At 39.7% G+C, this 22982-nt stretch overlaps 1 protein-coding gene across 2 annotated transcripts in view; it reads left to right on the top strand.

Annotated features, from left to right (window-relative positions):
- Positions 1 to 11678, top strand: part of LOC127432047 (uncharacterized) — a 29817-nt gene extending 18139 nt beyond the window's left edge. Inside the window, exons 2-3 of one of the 2 annotated variants that reach the window (XM_051682828.1) lie at positions 9615 to 9760; positions 10258 to 11678. In XM_051682828.1, coding sequence (XP_051538788.1) covers positions 9615 to 9760; positions 10258 to 10635 — 524 coding nt within the window. In that variant the 3' untranslated portion in view covers positions 10636 to 11678. Of the gene's footprint in view, positions 1 to 7643; positions 9761 to 10257 lie in introns of those variants that run through there. The other variant, XM_051682820.1, reaches the window with a different exon arrangement.
- The last annotated feature ends 11304 nt before the right edge of the window (positions 11679 to 22982 follow it).

The following is a 22982-nucleotide window of genomic DNA, read 5'->3' as shown; positions in this document are numbered from 1 at the left end:
GTCAATGTTATAAAAATGAATTGTATTCCAAATTTCAACTGCCTACTACAGTCTCTCCCCATTGAAGTTCCACTCTTTTATTTTAAACAATTAGATAGTATAGCTAAATCCTTTATCTTGAATGGTAAACATCCTCAGATGCATTTTTATAAGTTACACGGGCCAGTTGACAAAGGTGGGTTAGGTCTTCCCAAGATTTTGTTTTACTATTATGCTTTTGGTGTCAGACATTTGGCACATTGATCGCTTCCATCTGAGAGAGCCCCTCCCTGGCTCTTTATTGTACAGGAGGTCCTTGCCCCTGTCTTGCCATTGCAAATTCTTTCTACCAAGCTGCCCGGAGAAGTAAAGACACACCCCATTACCTTGCACATGCATTTAGTGAGGACAAAAGTTTCCCACGTGTTCAATTCGGACCTTTACCTGAATGTTGCCGCAAGTATTTGGTTAAACCCTAAATTGTGCATTAAAAAGTCCCCTTTCTGCTGGACAGAATGGATTGAGAAGGGAGTTGCTTCGCTGGGTGACCTGTATGAAAATGGAGCATTGAGATCTTTTGAAAATATTATACAGCGTTTTGGGATTCCCAGATCTCAATTCTTCAGGTACTTACAGTTGCGCCATCTACCTTGCACCATGTTTGGGTGTAATAGACAGTCCCCTAAAGCGACAGACACACTTGAGATGGTGCTTGATGCTTTTTGAAAGGGTCACGTGGCTTCAGTATACTATTCTTGGCTAATTCAGAGTTTAGGGGATGGGGATTTAACATCTCTTAAGAAGTTATGTGAGAGAGACTTGAATTTAGTACTGGAAGATGAAGAATGGGGTAAGATTTAAAAAAAAATGTCAAGTCTATGTCTAGGGATGCAAGGGTGCGTCTCATTCAATTTAAGATTCTGCATCGTTTTTATTGGACTCCCTCTAGACTGTATAGGCTTGGTCTCAAAGACACACCTACTTGCTGGTGATGCCAGTTGGAGGATGGGGACATAGTCTGTGTTTTTTGGTTCTGTACTAAGATTCAAGAGTTTTGGTCGAAGGTTCAGAATTTTATTTGTGAGGTCTTGAGCACTTAGATTTTATTTTGCCCCAGACTTTGTATTTTGGGTAATGGGGCAGGTATTAATATAATGAATAAACATACAATAAAACTGGCTCCTCACCAGCATGATGATCAGCAGGCAGGCAATGCTAAGGAGATGGAAGTCGGCTGATGCGCCCTCATTTCATGAGTGGTGCACCGAGTTGGGCAGAGTGGCGGCTTTTGAGGAGATGTCACATATTTGGGTGCATATGGGAAGAAGTGGGGAACTTATTTGGCCTTCTTAGAAGGTTGCCAGGGAGGAGCAGTGGAGAGGGACGATTTTAATTAAAATTATATGTAGAACCCTTTTTCTTTTATGTTGGTTAATTGTATGTTTTTATGTCATCAAGTATTTTCTTTGGACTGTTTGTTTATATGTGTGTCTGTTGTTATTTTATGTTAGAATACTGGGATGGATTTGGGTGGCGGGTGAAGCTTCATATCACGTTGCACTGCGAATTGCCATGGAGGACAAACACATAACATCGGAGAGACAGTGATTCTACCGGCAGCCAAAGATATGTGTTTCTTGATGGTAGGAGAGGCAGCGACCTCTAAGCTTGATTCTATTCCACTCTCTGACATGGCACAGGATTTGAAGGAGCAAGTGTTAGACAGCATCTGGCACAGCCCATTTTTTGCACTCCAGATTGACTAATCCACTGATGTGGCCATATGTGAGGTAGGTGAAAAACATGGAAATTGAAGAAGAGTTTTATTCAGTAGCCCCCCCCCCCCCCCCCCACTGGTGCGGCTATCCTTATGAGAACTCTCCATAGACATAATGATTTTTATACTGTACGAACTATAGATTCTATCCCCTATCCCTAAACCTAACCCCCACAAAAAACTTTCTGCATTTTTACATTTTCAAAAAAAAAAAAAAACATCATTTAGTGTTTTTTTTTTTTGTTGTTGTTTTTTTTTTTTTTTTAAGCAGTTTGAATTATGGGGACACAAAAAATGTCCTCATAAACCACACTTATAGCATAATACCCTTGCGTGGAGGTGAGGGCGTGGTCAAGAGAGAAAGCGGTAAGGACATCCACCTGAGATGAATTGTGGCTAATTACCATTTCTATGTTCACAGTGAGAGTCGGGGGAGATAAAAGACAGCTTAGTCCTCCGAAAGAGAGAAAGCTGAACCTGAGCACAGTGTGTGTGTTATGGAAGCTTCACTGTTTGGCTGAAAAGCAGCAGTTTTACATTGACCACTGAAAAGCATTTTGTTTGAGTTGCATTCAGAGTGTATAAATAAACTCACATGGTTCCATCTCCTGCTTCATCCTTTTGATCCAAATATGATCCTAAATCTGTTACACCTTGTAATTACCAGTTTGTAATCTAAACAAATGTCCTCGTAAACCACCCAAACCCGTACACACACACACACACACACACACACACACACACACACATTCCTCCTCTCTGTTACAGATCTCTGTTTGACTGAGATGGACCATTATTGGAATTTCAAATTAGGTTCTTTTTTTTTTTTTTTCAAGGAACTAGCATTGATTTAGTTTTTTCTCCACCACTGTAAAAATTAAATAATATAAAAAGTTTTATATTCAATGTCATAATTCAGTTAATAAGTTCTACATCCACGAGGGAGACCCACTGTCTTTGACTTTGAAAACCCCTGTTCTAAAGTGTTACCCTGGGTTCTTAGAAAAGGAAAACACATTTTATTTGACTTATATTACAGGAATTTAGAAGAGATGATTTGCTTATGTTTGGCTAGCCACTGCATGGCTGCAAAAAAAAAAGTCATTATTTTTGCAATTCCATTGGGTGCTAATTGCTCAGAAAATACTAACTTCAAATTTAAGGACATTCTAAGTTTCGCATCCTTTTGTTCTCTCACAATTGTAAAATTATATGAATGATAAAAGCATAAGTGTGATAATAGTTGGTTATATATTATCAGAAACATATGTAGGAAACATACAGTCAGTCATTTGCTTTTGATGACATACCTGTATTACCAAATGAATCTTTTGATGACAGAGGGGAATCATTGATGGAAAAGAGAAAAGAAAGGTAAGTGAAGCTCACTTTCCCACGGCTAAAGGGAGTGGTTGCTATGCTAATGTTTTGTTATTTGTACATAGAGTCCATAAGCGTAAGATCAAAGGTTCCCTCCCATACAATTGGGGCCAACCACGGTGTAACAGAAACAACATCATTCCAACTGTTTTAAATACAAAAACATGCACACAGCGCTTTAATCATTGCGCCTTTCAATAAATCCAGCAGAGCAATCTAAAACAGGTTAATATACTCACCCCACCAGGACACTGGGTTGACTGTATAGAAACCTAACACAAAAAAGGAAAAGAGAAAGAAAGAAAAGAAAAACAGACACAAGCTGACATACAGTACATATACATAGCACGTGTGGAGGCTTCACACCATCCACTGGGGCATCCAGGCACAGCTCACCACATGCCCCACTGAGAGCCAACCACATTATAGCAATCACAAGGAGGTTACAACCAGGCCAATTTGGTTGCTTAGGAGACCTGGCTGGAGTCACTCAGCACACCCTGGGATTTGAACTAGTGAACTCCAGGGGTGGTAGCCAGCATCTTTACTACTGAGCTACCTAGGCCCCAGCTGCTGTCAAGTCTTAAGTGTATTGCACAATCTATGTGTGCATAAACTTGCATCCTACTGGTTAAGAAGGATGATAAGTGGGGTGTGCAGGACTAAAAAAGTAAGGGGTAAACAATTGCAATATGTGGTGAGGTAGCATGTAGAAGTGAAAAGGGGTGGGGAGGAATTATTTATGCATTTGACCCATTTGGTCCTTTTCAGGGTGTTTCTGGAGAGGGAATAAGTGGGGGAGCGAAAACAGGCCAAGCTAGGCATCGGAGGGGTGTCTCGCATCTAGCCCTCACATCAGTCTCCTTAATCTGTTGGAGGAGTGGTTTAAGGCACTGGACAGGTGGTAGGTAGAGATTGATGGCTTGTGTTTTTCGAACAGAGAAGAGGCTTTGGACGTAGCGTAGGTCTGCTCATGGGGGTGGGGGGGTGTATTGGACCCTGGTTGTATAGTATGTCTCGACAGGAAAGGAGGAATGTCTTTATGGGAAAGCAAGAACAAGAGGCAATCGAAAGGATCTGGTGTCCAGCTGTGTAGGGTGGCAGGGAGACGTCCCTGACCGCTGGCCCACCACCAGGAGATTTTCCGAGATTGATGGGGGGAAATATCCTTGATAGGTGGCTCCCGGCTGATGACCCTGTAGCCGGACAACAGAAGGCACCGGCAGAGGTGCGGTAAGCAGTAATGTTTAGACATTTACCTCTGCACCTGAGTAATGACCACTTTTGTTGAAAAAAGTGATGCCAACACTAGACTTGGCACTAATGTTAATTAGAGCTTGTGTAATTCAAATCGATTTTTTTTTCTTTTTGTATTGTACTCTTTGCAGTACTGTTGTTCTGAATTAGCTTTACTAAGAGTGGTGCCTTACCACAAAGTGTAAGTCAAAGGTGTCAAATCACAACAATGGCAATAAGAAACTCCCCAAAATGTACAAGTAACAAGAAGAAACCTTGGGAGGACCTAAATGGTGGTTCATAGTGGTTAAAGATCTTGGCTAGTGCACTAATACAGGTGCACAATGGGTGATCCATGAACTATCATCATTGTGCCATTGATCAAGTCAATTAACCGTAAGTAATGGCACTTTTCCACTGCACGTTATGGTTCGACTCAACTCTGCTCGCTTTTCTGAGATTGCTTTTCCAATGCAGTTTAGTGCCGGCTCAATGTTGGTGGGATTATAGGCTGATCGTCATAGTTGCGCCGCCTCTACTGCCGTGACATCATCTTAAATGCGACACAAACATTACTGACCATAAACAATAACACAACCGCTAGCTGTTAGCTACTAGCTCATTGTGCTGCATAAAGCAGTTGTTGCTTGGTGATTTTACATAAATGTAACAGTTAAATTGGCCTGGTTGTTTTAGAAGCAAGCTAGTTTTTGTGGAAATCAGCATTATGCCACAAATGGTCTTGATTGAGCTTAACTTGTATTAAACCTGGAATATTCCTTTAAATGAAGAATTCAGGATATTTACAGTAGCAATGCTTTAGTCATGCACCTGTATTCTTAAACTGTAAAACATTTAACTACACATTAAAAATTACAGTAAAATAAGAATGTCATGAATTCTAATCCCATTTATGTGCAATACTTTAGAATTTTGAAACAAATGTAAGAGTGTAAGTGTGTGTACATGGAGGTGAATGTATGTGCATGCATTACATCAGTACTTGAATCCTTCTGTTTGTTGATTTCTGCAACTCAAAACAGTCACAATTATTCAGGAAAGGACTTCCAAATTCAACAAAATAACATCCCTCCCCCTCCTCATCAGATACAATCAGATAGATATATTTGGTGGTGTTGGTTTCATTGGTGAATGATTTGTTGTGTGTATATGCCTAGTTGTGCAGAACTCACCTAAAGCAGTTTGAAGTGTAGCCCAGGTAAATAAGCCAGTGATGGAAGACAGAATAACTCCATAAGCAGAGATCTTTTGAAAGATGGATACCTCTACACTCCTCTCAGTTTTTGTTCTATATTCTAATTCTCATGCACACAGGATACATATAGTAGATGCATAGAGCCCATATATAGGCTCCTTCCTAAAAATGGATTAGAAATGTAAACATAAAAATGTAAACAAACGAGGCACAAAAATAGAAAACAGACAAAGCAATATACAAATGACAAAAAAGGACAAGAATCCATTTGGAAAATGTGGCTAGCAAGTAGGGCTGGGTAGGGTACAACGGGGCTAAAAGCAAAACAAAAATAGTTTTCTGGTCACAAAGTGTCTCAAGATTCAAGAAATACATTTATTTTTATGGAATATTGATGGAGCGACATCATTTGTGTTAAAAGCAGGGCTCAAGTTGAGGGGATGCGAGGGAATGGCATCACCCTTGTTGCAAGAAATATCAAAAAGCATCCCCCTTGTAAAACCGCCATCCCCCCTCACCATCCCCTTTAGATCAATTGTTATGTATTACTTAGAACTAATCATGCAAATAAAATACAGAATTTTCTACATAGGATAAATAACAGACTTTAAATAACGGTGATTAGCCGGTCATTTATTTCGACATGTGTAAGGTTGCCAGATTTCTATAGGTGAAATCCCCCAATCAGATCTGGACACTTCTACAGTTTGGAAATATGCTGCCAGGGTGACGCTTTAGTCACGCAATCTGGCAACCTTGAGCACGCGAGCACTCATTCAACTATGAAAAAGACGCCATTTTTCTGAAAACATCAGCAAACAGGTATGTCGGAGTTTAGCTATATGTTGACTTGTCCTTTCTAGTGTTCACATGAAACGTACGCCACTGAAGGAAATGCAAGTTTGCAAACATTTCGCGCACTTTCAAAAATGGCCAAGAGAACAATTCAAGAAAATATTTAGTCTTTCATTAAAAAGAAGAGAACAGAATGTAAGATATTGCTATGAGGAGTGTACAGTTACAACATACATGTTTTTAATTCAACCAATTTTCAGGGTTTCGCCCATAAAACGCTTTTGTGGGTAGAACAAATTTTTACACCACTGTATAAGCAGTTGGAGAGCGATCGAGATAAAACCATAGCGTGGATTCTTTTTACAAGTTTCATAATTAAATACAATAACAGAGGGTAACAGGTGCATATTATGGCCATGTGTTCTAAGGGTCAATGATGAAGTGATGCTTAATTTTGTACAGATCTATTAAATTAAAAATACATAAAAAATGCAATTCACACAAACCATTTACTTGAATACACCTCTTCCATGATGAGCATATTTTCAATTTCTGACTTTAAAGTCATATTGACATTTTTGTCTGGGGCTTAAAATAAAAAGTCATGTGCTGTCCAGAGACAGTAAAAAAATAAATTAAAAAAAGTCAAAATCTCATTAAAAAGTGAAATTCCTGAAAAAAGAAATGTTGGCATGACTAGTGCAGAATAATCATTTATTGTTATTCCTTGAAAAAATAAAATAAGCAGTGAAACAATTGTGTTTTAAAATATTTAAAAACGCTTTTGTCCACCAAATAAAAGTCATTGGGTATAACCAACATGTAGGTTTATGTTGACCATATTAACCATAAAACAGAGTGAACACCTATAGACCCTCAAGACTGAGCATGAAGTTTAAAAAAAAAAAAAAAATAAATAAATATTTTGACATTTTTATGAAAAGGCACATTTTAAGTTATGTGATGGAACCCTGAGAAAACATAATATTTTTGACTAAGAATTATTATTATTATTATTATTATTATTATTTTTACCTTGAAAAATGTGTTTGAAAACGTTTTGGAAATTAATGATTAAATTGTTTATACTCTTATGTATTCAAGGTGCAAATAAAGTATTATAATACTTTTTACTTGATGGTTCCCCACATGACATTTTTAAAGTTTAAATTTGTTTTGTAGAAAATGCTATGAAGGTTTATAAAAAATGTATGTAACCAAATTGGAAACAAAGATTACGTTTCTGAGAACATGACACCAGTGTTTTAAACTAGATTTTTAAAAGATTTCTCATTTTAACACCTTGGACAACTGTATTTGTCAATGACCCATAAGTATTTGATAATGTCCGGGATATTCATTAGCTACATATATTTACAACATTTACAAATTATTGAATATTAGATCAAATTGCCTCAAAATCAACCTTTAGACATTACAGAGGAAACATTTGTGGTGAATAGTGTCAGACAGGTGTTTAGGAAAGTCCTTTGTAGTTTTTTGATGCTATTTAGTGTTTTGGGAAAAATTCAATTAAAGGAGACTTTCACCCACGGAGACTTTAGCCCCGATGTACCCTATCACTATAACTTTTCTGATTTGATTCCGATTCTTTTGGGTAGGCCTATATGTCAGTTATAATGCTCATTTTGCTTACATTTGAGAGCAATTTGACAATTCTCAATGCCAATTTCGATACCACAACAAAATACTAACTAATTTGAGTAAACATTGTTTCAAGTAATCAAGTAATTATTCAACACAAGTAAAGAGTCAGTACTCAGTAACAGGCATAATGAAAGAAAACAGAAACAAATTACAAGCAATAAAACAAATAAAACAACAGGACAAAGATTCAATTTAAGAAAACAAGTAAAACAAGTATTCAAGTAAACATTCAGAAACTAAGAAAAAAAAATTAAATAAACATAAAAAATAAAAAAAACAAACAAAAAAAACATAAAACTACTCATATTAGGCTAATGGTCTTCATTCACTATATGGTTATAATACATTAATACTTTTTAAAGCTACTAAAGTTATCCAGCCAATAGCAGCACGTAGTTTTCTTGTTATTGTTGTTTGATTAATATTAACAACATACTTGACAGCAGCAGGTAGGCTTCATTTACACCTCAAGTCCAATGTTTTCATACAAATCCAATTTTTTTTTCCTGCCATTTATGTTCACTTTAGACATACAGTAAAAGAATGTGTATACATTAAAGGAATAGTTCACCCAAAAATAAAGATTCTCACATCATTTTCTCACCCTCATGCCATCTCAGATATTTTACCAAAATTTTGAAGCTCCAAAAAGCACATAAAGGCAACATAAAAGTAATCGTATAAGACTCCAGTGCATAAATCTATATCTTCAGAGAAAAAGAACAATATTTAAGTCCTTTTATTACATTCAATATCCACTTTCACATTATTATTTTGTTTGTGGCGATTCACATTCTTGCATATTGCCACCTACTGGTAGCAGGGAGGAGAATTTATAGGAGAAAAAAGGACTTAAATTATGATCTGTTTCTCACCCACATCTTTCATATTAAACTGCTGAAGTCATATGGGCAGTGGCGGCTGGCCACTGAGCAACACACACACACAAAATAATAATAATAAATTATATAAACTGATATGATATGATAGAAAATCATCTGTGCAAAATATATGCTTTCCCTCATGTTCCCCCTCCTGTCCGCATGTCTCAAGTTCAGGTCTGGGGCAATAGAGATGATCGCCCACAGGAGGTGGGTCTATGTAGCAATTTAGCCAATTGCTGATTCAAGATATGAACATATTCAAGATAGGACATAAACTTTAGCCAATCAGCGTTCTCAAATCTAATCCGAAAAGGGCGATTATTTTATCGCCCCTAACGAGCCACTGCTAAAGTCAGGACTAATCTGTAGGGGTGCCATTTTAACTACATGACAGTGGCAAGCGCAATTATCACTGCTTCCAGACCCAACCCTAACTCTGTAAAATCTCTCTTCCAAAGTCCGTTTGAGAGGAGAACTTTGGCGGAAAAACCAGAGGTGAAAGAGCTGGGCCCAGATCAACCTGACCTCACAATCAGACAGCAGGCTAGCGAAAAAGGGAAGCCGTACATGCGAGGCTTCTCTCATAGTTGGTACACCAAAAAGGCCTGGCTATGTGGATGCAGTTATGCTAATGTGTTATTTTGCTTTCCGTGCTTGCTTTTTAAAACAACGGGGACAGATCCAGCATGGACAGCTACGAGAGTGAGAGATATGAAGCACCTTTCCATTCCCTCTCTGTGTGGGGACAGCGCATCTGACCAGCAGCACCAGCCCATAAAGCGACGGAGGATGCTGGGACCAGGAGAACAACAGGGGCTGGTTGTGGTAAAAAAAAAAACACAGGATGGCATATTACCACAGATAAAAAAAAAAAAAGAAGTGAAACTGAAACAGGATGGCATATTACCACAGATGACTTCAGTCGAATGATGCAGCAAGCTGTCTGCAATTTAAATTTGCATTCATATTTTTGTTCACTCCGTAGATTCCAGGTTTATGACAGAGCAGTCACAAGCAGCATGATGATTTTTTGTCATCCACACACATAGGAAAGGAATTCAGTATATAAGGCATCCTCACATGTAACAGAAAATAGGTGGTTTATTTATTGACATGCCACTGTAGACCTTGTATTGTTGGTGAAACCAATAGCAAGTTAAAGATCAGGAAAAGTAAACATACTGTAAAGTGCAATTAAGAATACTGGTGTTAAAACCTTAGTAATCATATAATTGACTTGAACATAGGCATGTGTTCAGTCAGAATCACTTTCATCAAAATATCTTTAATGTAAATTTAAGCTGATGATGTATATTTTACAGGTATGTGATACCAACCTGATGGATGCCAAGGAGCGGTTCTCCTTCACCCAGCACCTCATCAGCGCAACACTGTTGCATGGAGAGTTGTTCCCACAACACAGTGTTAAGTTCCCTGATGCAGCGCTTGAAACAACAGTGGAGGCGTACCCTATGCTGAACAAGGCCAAGCTCAAAACAGAACTGTCCCTCATCTATGAGAACAGTGAGTTCAAGGCTAGCAGTGGTGCAGTGCCTCTGTACCAGTTTTCCATGGAGAACAAACTTAAGAGTACTTTCTCAGAGACTGTCAGTCTTCTCAAGATCCTTATCACCACACCCATGACAACAGCAGAATCAGAGAGGTGCTTCTCTACTTTGAAGAGGATCAAGACTTCCTGAGAAACACAATGACACAGGATCGCCTTGATGCTCTGGCTATGCTTTCCAGGAAAAGAAACTTGACAGGGACATTCCTGACTTCAGTAGGAAAGTCATTGAGAAGTTTGCCATTCAGAGGGAGAGAAGAGCAAAATTCCTGTACAAATAAGCTGTCAGGAAAACATGCAGGTTTTTTCACCACATTGAGTTTTCTTGTACATGGTTGTCCTCAGTCTCATTTGTTTAACTTGATCATGGAGGCATAACCATTTAATTGAGACCGGTAAATTAATTCCTCATAGCTGTTTAATGAATAACCAGGTGTCAAGCAGATGTACTCAAACTTTGACTGGTAGTATACATTTATTCATGTTGAGCCCCAGTGTGGTGTTTTTGTGTATAGTTGACATTTTAAAATAAATCTCAAATAATTCCATGTGTAAGAGGTCAGTTGACATTTACAAGATTGTTTATTATTTTGAATATTTCCTTCTCTTAAAGGGACAGTTCACCCAAAAATGACATTTCTGTCATCATTCACTCACCCTCATGTTGTCCAAAACCTGTATGACTTTCTTTGTTCTGCAAAACACAAAAGATATTTTGAGAAATGTCTCAATGTTGTTTTTGCCCATATAATGGAAGTCAGTGGGCACCAATGTTGTTTGGTTACCAACATTCTTCAAAATATCTTCTTTTGTGATCCACAGAAGAAAGAAAGTCATACAGGTTTGGAACAACATGAGGGAATGATGACAGAATTGTCATTTTGGGGTGAACTATCCCTTTAACTGTTTTTCTTAAACTTTCACTGTTTTGCATTAAATCATACTGGGATGGTTGCTGAAATTCTTGTATGTGGTACAGCCCTACCTAGAAAATGTTCCACCAGCTGCCACTGCTATGGATTACTTTTATGCTGCCTTTGTGTGCATTTTGGAGATTAAAAATGTTGGTACCCATTCACTTGCATTGTGAGGACCTATAGAGCTGAAATATTCTTTTAAAAATCTTCGTTTGTGTTCAGCAGAAGAAAGAAAGTCATACACATCTGGGATAGTATGAGGGTGAGTAAATGATGAGAGAATTTTTATTTTTGGGTGAACTATCCCTTTAATACCTCACCAAGGTGGGCATTTTCACTTAATTTTAAAGTGTATTTTATAGTATCCGGATTACCGCAGCTCAGCGAGCGCTCTCAGAGCATGTGTGCAGCACACTCACAGAGAGAAGCCGCATGTCAGTCAGTCAAATAGTGCGTGAGTACCGAAATGAAATGAAAAGTGATCTTGAATGAGATCAACCACTGTTTGTCTTGTGATCAATGTAACAAGAACCGCTGGCACAGAGTAAAAATGGATCTTGTGATTTTAAGAATTGAATATCAGGATCTTTCAAATGAAAATAGATTTTTTTTTTTTTTTAGCCAGTCTCCTAGTAAATAGGCAGTTTTAAAGATAAAAAGTTTGAATAGAGTGTCTGTGTGTGTGTGCGGGTATTTATCACTTTGTGGGGACCAAATGTCCCCATAAGGATAGTAAAATCCGAAATTTTTGACTTTGTGGGGACATTTTGTCAGTCCCCATGAGGAAAACAGCTTATAAATCATACTTAACGATGTTTTTTGAAAATGTAAAAACGCAGAAAGTTTTTTGAGAGGGTTAGGTTTAGGGGTAAGGTTAGGGTTAGGGGATAGAATCTATAGTTTGTGCAGTATAAAAACCATTATGTCTATGGAAATTCCCCATAAAACATGGAAACCAGTGTGAGTGTGTGTGTGATCTTTTCTGAGACATCACATGGAATAAATTTAAGTGACAAAAAAGTTCTTCCTGTATTATATGCATATATGCCTATTAATATGCAGTGGCACCAAAGTCAGGGTGTGTAATTCGTGTTTAGGGGAACAGAGCAAAATGTTATGTGTGATAAATGTCTGTGATTGTAACATAGACCCGGGGCATAGCAGACATTTTAAAAGGGGGGGGGGGGGGGCACACAGCTGTGAGTAGGTGGCTCGCACAGACCCAACACTTACAGTGCAGTATTAACAAATTACAGTGTATATTAATATATAAGTATTATATTAATATATACATATTATTTACTTTTAATATTTTTAGTATTTTAAAGATTCAAGTATTGCAAATTAATTGCAAAATTTAGCTAAATTAGCTGCAAAAATAGTGTAGTGAATATAGTGTAGTGTATAGAGTGTAGTGAGGACTCAATCTTTAAAAAAAAAAAGGTAAATACTACATATATTATTCCCAGTAGCATGACAATCTGTGTGAACGAGTCAAATATGAAAAATATCCCAACAATGTGCTATAAGTCATTCACTTAACATCCAAACATCATGTAAAAACCAGCTACATATTTCCAAAGTAACAAACACAAGAACAAAGAAAGAAAGAAATACTCTGATGGAGTCACATTTTGGTTGTATGAATTTTGAACTAGAGGATGTGTGAGCAGGGGTGGACTGGGACTAAAAAGTGGCCCTGGATTTTCTGGCCCAGTACGGCCCACCAAACCCGGCCCGCAACACACCACACCATAACACACTGGCTCATTGATTTAATTTCAACATATCTATTGACTGCTAGTCATGAAAACGGGCCCGACCAGTGCAAAAATAAATTTATAACTTTAAAACATATAAAACCACTGTAAATGTGTTGAGTGGATTTTTTAAAAGAAAGCACTAAAAATATAGCTCAGACAAATAACATGTCAGAAAACAAATGTACATGAAAGTGCAAGGGAAAGTGTGTATTTTAGGTGCTGTGACAAGTTTTTAAAGTGCAAATAAACTATGATCTTAGTTAATATGAGGCTGTGGAAACAACAAGTATAATAATATATTATGTATATATATATATATATATATATATATATATATATACATACATACAAGATAATAAAATGTTGTTTAAAATAGTTAGATGAAGAAAGTGTCACACAGCAGGACACTGATGACAATGCTTAAAATTTCATGTCAACTACCCACATAACTATGTATAAATGTTTTTTTTACAAAAAAATTGCAAAAGTTGGCCAGAATATGTACATATATAAATATAAACAAATATAAATATATGTAAAAATAAATAAACATACCTCTTAAATTGTAGATCTTTGCAGATATTTTGCAGATTAATTGCTTATATTTTCACTCTATGTGAGTTTGTTGCGTCTTTATATCTGCAGTGTTTTAAATCCTTCCCCAGATTATTCTTGAGAAAAAGTGTAAAGCCCTATTGTGGCAGGGAGGAGGGCGGGGCCGGGTCGTGATGCTGCACACCCGGCCCCTAATCAGGCTAATCAAGCCCTTGAGAAGAATAAAGATGACTGGAGGCGGCAGTTCCAGGGAGAGAGAGAGTTACGAGCAGCTGCCCGGCAAGTGTTTGTGTTTGTCTTTTCGTACATCATGCTGGGGGCTCCCCGGCCTGAAGGAAAGGAGGGAGGAGTGTGGCAGGGAGGAGGGTGGTTTGTTATTAAACAATTATTTATATTGTTAAGCCGCTTCTCACCTCCTCCTTTCCACTGAAATTCGTTACAATAAACACAAACACATACAGGGCTGCTGCCTGTAATTCTCTCTCTCTTGAGCTGCCGCCTCCGGTCTCCTTTATCCCTCTTGGGCTTGACCAGCCTGATTAGGGGCCGGATGTGCAGCATCATGGCTCGGCCCCGCCGAGCCTGCCACACCTATGCTTTGACAAGCGCTGTTTCTGCTATCCTTTAAACAAAGTAAGCCTCAAAGACTTAAATAACCACAAAGTAATATTTTTCATGACTTATTTTCAGCATTTTTATCAGGAGTGAGCATTATTCAGCAAGCCGCACTTGAGACCCAGTAATGCTTTGCGGTATGAATAAATTATGCAAATGACTATGTACTGCTCATAGCTTTGCTGTTTGATGATTTTATTAACATTGCTGTTATTGTATTTGTTGTAACTTGCAGTTATTTGTCATTGTGTGATAATTCAGAGCTCATCTTATACTTAATATGTTGTTTATTGTTTGTCACCATTATTGTGATTTGTATGTCAAATAATGAGGTCCACCCGAGGAGTTAATGCTTATGTACAGACGTGCGTTTTGATGTGAAAGTAATTTCAAAATGAAAGTCAGTACATTATTTTAAAACAAAAGTCATTGTATTGGCTTTATCTTGTAGAGTTTATTGACTATTCACTCTGTAATTGGGTCCGTGTGGGCATGTTGGAGCCCAGGGCGGCCGCCTATATCACTTGTCAGATGGGCAGGCCGGCCCAAATTACCCAGTGGCCCACCGGTAAAACGGCTGGTGCTCCCGATGACCAGTCTGCCCCTGTGTGTGAGAGTGAGGGAGGAGTGTGTTGCCATGGTGAGAGAGAAATTTTGAAGTCAAATACAGCTGTATCTGGGTAGGGCTTAACGTTAGGACACAACCATTAAAGCTGCTAACAAAGAGCCCATCTGTCTGGCCCAACAGTCACAATGACAATGTCAACATTGACTGGCCTGGATCATTTGCCTGTACACACTGTAAATTTGTCATGCTGATGAGGATGAAGATGAACACAGAGGATGTAGTTGAACCCAAATGATGAATATAAACAATAAAAAACTTAGAGACTCCACTGATAAATAAACAAAAGTGAAGTCAGAATAACAATATTAGAGAAAATAATAGACAGCACTTAGCTTGGGAAAAGAGTGTAGTGAGATCAATGCTGCAATTGACGTGACTATACAATGACTGGACTGAAGTGGTGAGTACAAATGGAGTCCTTGATTAGTGTATGATTGGTGAAAGGTGATGCCAATGATGGGATTAGAATGTTCATGAATGAGAGTGGGTGATAGTAGAGGACTGGGAGACCAATGGGGGCGTGACAGTATCCCTCCCTTCACGGGCAGCTTCCATGGGCATGGAAAGGGGTCTGGCAGCTTGGGAGGAGGATCCAAGAAGGGCAGTGAACCAGTGGAAAAGAGTGGAGGCGGAGACTCCAAGGACGGAGATGCCGTGGATGGAGGCTCAGGGGGTGGAGCCGCAAGAATTGGAGGTTCAGGGGGCGGAGATGCAGGAGGAAGAGGCTCAGGGAGTGTAGTTGCTGGGAATGGAGGCTCAGGAGGTGGAGCCGCAAGATGTGGAGGCTTAGGGGGCAGAGCCGTAGGAGGCGGAGGCTTAGGGGACAGAGCAACTCGATTCAGAGACTCCGAGGGCAGAGGTGCCAGAGAAGGAGGCTCAGGAAGTGGAGCTGCAGGAGGCGGAGGCTCAGGGGGCGGAGCTGCTGGAGGTACAGACTCCGAGGGCAGAGCCACAGGGGGCAGAGCAGACAGATCTGCAGGAATCTCAGGAGGCTGAGCGGATGGATCTGCAGGAATCTCAGGAGGTGAAGTGGGCGGAGCCACTGGAGAAGAAGCGAACTGAGCTGCAGGAAACTCAGGAGGTGGAGCGGACGGAGCCACAGTAGGAGAAGCGGATGGAGCCACAGGATTGTCAGGAGGTGGAGTGGGTGGAGCCACAGTAGATGTCTCAGAAGGTGCAGCCGCAATATAAGAAGCGGGCGGAACCACAGGAGTAGAAGAGTACAGAGACGCAGGAATCTCAGGAGATGGAGCAGGCGGAGCCGCAGGAGTCTTAGGGGATGGAGTTGGCAGAGTTTCCAAGCGCTAGCTTTGGGACGGACAAGGCTGCAAGCGCCAGCTCTGGGATGGCAGAGTCTTCAGGCGCTGGTTCTAGGACTTTGGCAGGTGTGGACACTGGCTCGTGGACCATGGCAGGCATGGCCGCTGGCCTGTGGACCATGGCAGGCATAATGGTAACTCCGCCGTGGAATCCACTGTTGGAGTTTTGGCTTCCTCCATCGCTGCTACAGTGAAGTCTGATCTGCTCAGCAACAGCGCCAGATCAATATAATGGGGCCAGAGTCCAGGGGAAGTCCTTTAGAGCCACGTCATTGAAGTCCACTTCACTAGCAATTCGCAAAGTTCCGCTACATACTCCTCCACCGAGCAATTCCCCTGATGCAGCTGGAGAAGTGTCACTACTGGGTTCATGTTTGCACAATTATATAAACATATTTTGAAAAATTCATGAATCTTACAGACAGATCTTAGTGAACTGAGAGTATTAAGTATTTCTTTAATTAAAGTGGGACAAAAGGGTCATCCTTATCATCCTTTACAGAGTTAATAATAAAATAGGGGACAAAAATTAATCAATCAAGAAAAGCATGTTCTTCTATTACTTCTATAGAATAAACTTAATGCTGACTCTGCAGAATATCCCCCGCCCCAAGCATGTTCATGTAATACATATTTGGCTAATTGGATGATGCTTTCTGCTACCAATGTAAGTGCATTACTCTCAGGTCTATTTAACACAGATGCTGTCATATAAGGCAGATGCCTTTGTAAGCATGAGACAGCGAGACAGCTAGCTCACTAAGTTTTGGAACTTACCCAGTAACCACAGTCACCCAACAATAACATATCATAGAAGTAAGAAAACTATTACATTTTGTGTTGTGCTGGCATCAGTGTAGAGAACCTAGATAACTGTACATGGAGGCCACTGTTAGTTATATAAAAATGTGATGCTCTCTGCAGTATGCTTCATACGTGCTATGTTATGCCAGTTGATCGCAGTCTCTGGTATGCCATGCCTCTGAAATGCTGCTAAAGAAAGTTAAAATGTTCTTGATGTAAGCCATGGCCGTAATAGACTTACAACTAGTGTTGGGTTTGAGTCCACCTTAATCAAGTCCGAGTCGAGTCTTTAAACATCAAGTCCGAAATGAGTCCGAGCCCAAAAGGGGCAGAGTCGGATTCAAAACTGAGACCATAACAGGCTGAGTCCAAGTCGAGTCTGCGTCCGAATGAATCTGTTCATGAATCTGAATTAAAATTGTAACTGTAAACTCAACATCAATATTTTAAGCTTATTTTAAACTTCAAAACTAAGAAAAAAAGTTTGTCAATATAAATGTAACAAAAACATCTCTGTTGCATTTCATATATACATTTCATCATTAGTATCCTGCTGAACATACTCAACAGAATAGTATCCTGGTTTCAGGATGAAAGCATATGCTTTAGGTGTATGTAGATGAAATTGTCCTTCAACACAATTCTTATTGCATTCAATTATTTGTTCCTTTTTCCCCTCCACTCAAACATACACCAAAGAGAGTGAAAGCTGCATTAGTCATTACAACTAGAGTTATTATTATTTCGATGTACTTCATTTTCAATTTGTCAATTCAATTTAATTTAGTTTTATTTAAAATTATCCCTATCTAAAGAAATAATAGTCTATACTGAGATTTCTTTCTGAATCTTTTTTCACTATCTGCAGACTGAATTGGGAAAATAGGTACATACATACAGTACAGTACATACATATGTATCAACACTGTAGTAATTAGTACTCGCTGAGAAGTTACGTCTCACAATTTGACTGCAAATGCTATATCCAAAAACACTGGAAAAGCCCACTTATAATATTAGGGCCATGTCGTCACAGACATGATTTTCTAGTTAATTTGCAGGAAACCGTACAATGCAGAGCAGTTCTGCATGCTGCTCATGTACCTAAATCCCTAATGTGTCCATCTTGCAGCAGCTGCTGCAGAAGAAATTAAAAAACACAAGTGCTAGAACGTGTCAGGGGAGGCGTGGAGAGTGAACTTTTTGTCACAAGGCCTCCCTCCCAATGTCTTTGAATTTGGAAACTCCTGCTATACAGGACTATTATTTGTTGAAACACCTGACACACACATACCAATTCTTTGGAAGAATGATGTTCATGTACCTTATTATTGCTCTGTCCCTTTGTTTTACTGGCTTGTTTTGTGTGTGTGTGTGTGTGTGTGTGTGTGTGTGTGTGTGTGTTTGTGTGTGTTTGGTGTTGGATTCTGTTACTGACAGTAATTAAATACATTAATTTAAAAACAAAAAGTGTTTAAAGTGTAAAAGATATTTCCTCATACTTCAGTAGTGCTTCTTGTTTCATGGAAATTTATTAGGAATGTCTTCATTAACAAAGCTTAAACAACATTATGGCAGATCCCTTAAAGTGCATTGGTAATGCATTCCATGCAAAATCATCAGTGATTGATATCATCAAGTGTATAAAACAACTTTTTGGATCTTGTGGATTCTCTTAGTAGAATAAGGTGGAAAATATATTATTTATAGCAGGAGTAGCCTTTAGCATTGCATAATATCCTTGGCATTTTCTAACAATATTTTTGTAAAAATACGAAAAAACGCTTAAAGAATCTAGAGAAACCATATATTGTCGGAAATGTCTGTTCCCACAGACTGCACATTTTGGAAGTTTTTCTTATCTGGACTAGCCTAGATTATCAATTTGTCCAAACGTGACACTGCTGGACTGTACAAACACTTGTGAACAATTAAGATTGTTATTCTGTTCCATTCCTTTTTATCTTACTGTTTTGTCCCTTTGATCTGTTCTGTTAGATGCCTTGATTCAGCAAATGAGTGTGGAAGCAGTTCCTCCAGTGCCTTCAGCAAATTTCTTAAATCTTTGTTGATATTTCTAACACTGATACAACGTTTTTCAATTATTTTTCATTTTAATTTTTAGTATTGTTTCACTTTTAATTGAGGGTGCAAAAGTGATATAGAATGTAGAAGTGATTCTATGCCATTACGTTGACGCATCGACATTGGTTTAACATTGTTTCAATCGTGACACCAGAGCTGTTATCAATCTTGTAGTACTGTAGCAGTTTGTCAGCAGGCTACCAAAAGGGATGGCTGAGTGGTTCTAGTGCCACCACTCGGCATCGCTGATTGAAGCAATCCAGCTGGCTGAGGACCATTTGGCAGCATATCCGGGGGCCGTCGAGGAGAATATGTGTGGATGGGTCCTGCAACCAAGTGTATCAGTGTGTGGTGTGTGATTCACTGGCTAGGAAGGTGGTGCCAGAGCAGTCTACATCAGCTCCATGTCAGGAGGACGTAAGGGAGGGGGAAGTCTTGGTTTCCCCAGCCCTTAGAGGATTCCCTGCAGGGGATTGCCCTCTGGAGCAGACATGAGACGAGACCCTTAGGCACACCTTTAACCAAGTGAGAGGGATTGATGGTCAATGACTCTAGTCAGATATTGCACTTGCATATCCGTATTTTTCCGATTATCAAGGATCGGTTGTATAGAGTGATGCAGGACATTCAGACAAAGGAGGATACAACCCAATTGTTAGTACAGAAGAGCCGTCAGGAAATGTTATTCCAAACAGCTCATTAAAATCCGATGGTGGGTCACTTAGGGCAGGAAAAACACTGAACCGTCTAATGGCCCATTTCTATTGGCCGGGCATTCGCAGGGATGTTTGCAGGTGGTGTGTGGCATGCCGTGAATGTCAGCTGGTGAATCCGCCGGCCACCCCAAGAGCACCATTGCGCCCCCTTCCATTGATCGAGGTCCCCTTTGAAAGAACTGGTATGGACCTCGACGGGCCATTAGAGCAGACAGCACGCAAGCATTGCTTTGTGTTGTTATGGTGGACTATGCAACGCGATATCCAGAAGCATTCCGAAAGAAATCCTCACTGATCAGAACACTATGTCACGTACACTACGTGAACTGTATGAATTATTGGGGACTAAATCGATTCGTACCAGTGTTTACCACCCCCAAATGGACAGCTTGGTCAAACGATTTAATCAGACCCTAAAGAATATGATTCATAAGTTCGTACCCAAAGATGTTAGAAATTGGGACATGTGGCTCGAGCCCCTGTTATTTGCAGTGCGAGAGGTCCCACAAGCCTCCACGGGGTTCTCCCCATTTGAATTATTGTGTGGGCATCGACCGCGTGGCATGCTCAACGTCCTATGGGAAAATTGTGAGGGACCTTCAAACAGCAAAAAAAAAAAATGTAATACGTTCTTGATCTGAGAGCAAAACTCCACACACTGGGGCAATTAACACAGGAGAATTTGCTCCAGGATCAAGAACGTCAAAGCCAGTGGCCTGAGTAGCTCAGCGAGTATTGATGCTGATTACCACCCCTGTAGTCACGAGTTCAAATCCAGGGTGTGCTGAGTGACTCCAGCCAGGTCTCCTAAGCAACCAAATTGGCCTGGTTGCTAGGGAGGGTAGAGTCACAAGGGGTAACCTCCTTGTGGTCATGATTAGTTGTTCTCGCTCTCAAAGGGGCACATGGTAAGTTGTGCATGGATCGCGGAGAGTAGCATGGGCCTCCACATGCTGGGAGTCTCCGTGGTGTCATGCACAACGAGCCACGCAGATTGACTGTCGCAGACTGCAACAGAGACTTGTCCTCTGCCACCCAGATTGAGGTGAGTAACCACGCCACCACGAGGACCTACTAAGTAGCGGGAATTGGGCATTCCAAATTGGGGAGAAAAGATTTTTAAAAAAAGAATGTCAAAGCCGGCTGTATAATAGGGGTACTTGACAATGGGAATACACACCGGGAGATAAAGTCATTGTATTGCTCCCCACATCAAGCTTTAAATTACTCACTAAGTGGCAAGGACACTTTGAGGTCACACGGCGAGTTGGGGAAATCGATTATGAGGTGAAACGAATAGATAGAGGTGGAGCATGTCAGATTTACCACCTCAACACCCTAAAACTGTGGAAAGAGTCATTGTGGAGACCACCTCTCACTATCACGATGGATATAGGGGTAATAGAATATTCCCACAGTGACTGGGCCAGCCCAGTGGTTCTGGTTCCAAAGAGCGATGGCTCTGTCCAGGTCTGTATGGATTACAGAAAAGTCGGTATGTGGAGGTGGGGATGTAGTCGAGTGCCAATTTGAGAATGGAGAGCGAGACCAGGAGATGAGAGCAGAAAGGAGTTACACCTGTGGAAAATTTTACTAACAGCTGTTCTGTGTTGCAGTGTGAGGTGACAGAGAGATAAAAGGGAGCTTTTTTTCGTTGGTACACTGAAGTGCTTTAAAAATAAAAGTCGAGAGAAGGTGGATATTTGTTGGCTCCCGCTTCCTCATATCTGAAGAGTGACAAGAACGTGTTATATTCACTAATTAACTTTTTTTAAACTTCAGACCTTCTTGCTGCCGTTACCTGAACTTCCTCCCTAAGCTTCCTCTTATATGATATTGACAAAAATAGTTCAGACAAAGGCAAAGGAGTCATGCACCAATTTTGTTTGAGGGGGCACCAAGGTCAGCCACCGCAACCCCAATCCAACCGTAAATCACAGGAAACAGTATCACTTTTTAAATAACTATTAAATTTGCAGCTATCAATAATTGTATATCTGTAATGGATGCATTTGGTTACATTTTATGAGTTGGTGTGCATGTCTGACATCTTTAGGTGGTTTTATAGAACTTTTTTGCGACCTTTCCACCTCTTTTTTTGCAAGCACTTTCCATACACGACACGAGAGGTGGTACAAAAGGCGCCAGCACAAAAGCAACGATGCCCACAACTACTTCAGCTCAATAGAGAATGAAAACATGAGGCAATCATGTGGCAAAATTCTTTATAGCAAACATTTCAAATAAACAACAAACTAGGCACCAAAACATGATGACATTAAGCTGAGCAGACAACAACATAATTGTAAATAAGGAAAAGAAGAAGAAAAAAGAGTGAAAAAAGTACATTATTTTTGTAAACCAAATTTAGGTCATTCTGAAACTTTCTAATAAATTAAATAATTTAGTGGCATTCTTCTTCTTAATACATCTATTAATTAATAATATTCAAACACACTCTCACAGCGAAATCATCAGGATTCGTACGACTTTTCTAAATTTGGCTAATTCGTAAGATATCGTGCGACTGCACTCGTTTGAAACCATGTAAAACCGCCTTTCATTACTTAAAGTTTTCATCATGACAAAAAAGGAGAGGATTTACACTGAAATAAGATCATAAGCCACTGCATTCTTTCAACATTAAGAAAAGAAAGTGTAAAGACGCCACAAAACCTGTCAAATGCATTTCAGCACAAAGTAAATGAACAGCGACCGATCGATCAAAAACACAGACATCATCTACACCTATCAGCCACAACATTAAAACCACCTGCCTAATACTGTGTAGGTCCCCCTCCTGCTGCCAAAACAGCACCAACCCGCATATCAGAATAGCATTCTGAGATGCTATTCTTCTCACCACAATTGTCCAGAGCGGTTATCTGAGTTACCGTAGATTTCGCACCAGAGTTCGCACCAGTCTGGCCATTCTCTGTTGACATCTCTCATCAACAAGGCATTTCTGTCCACAGAACAGCCACTCACTGGATGTTTTTTGTTTTTGGCACCATTCGAAGTAAATTCTAGAGACTGTTGTGTGTGAAAATCCCAGGATATCAGCAGTTACAGAAATAC

Source organism: Myxocyprinus asiaticus, chromosome 4 (assembly GCF_019703515.2).
Source record: "Myxocyprinus asiaticus isolate MX2 ecotype Aquarium Trade chromosome 4, UBuf_Myxa_2, whole genome shotgun sequence".
Taxonomy (NCBI): Eukaryota; Metazoa; Chordata; class Actinopteri; order Cypriniformes; family Catostomidae; genus Myxocyprinus; species Myxocyprinus asiaticus.
The sequence above is the reverse complement of the archived record's forward strand: the minus strand, read 5'-3'. Positions and strand labels throughout refer to the sequence as shown.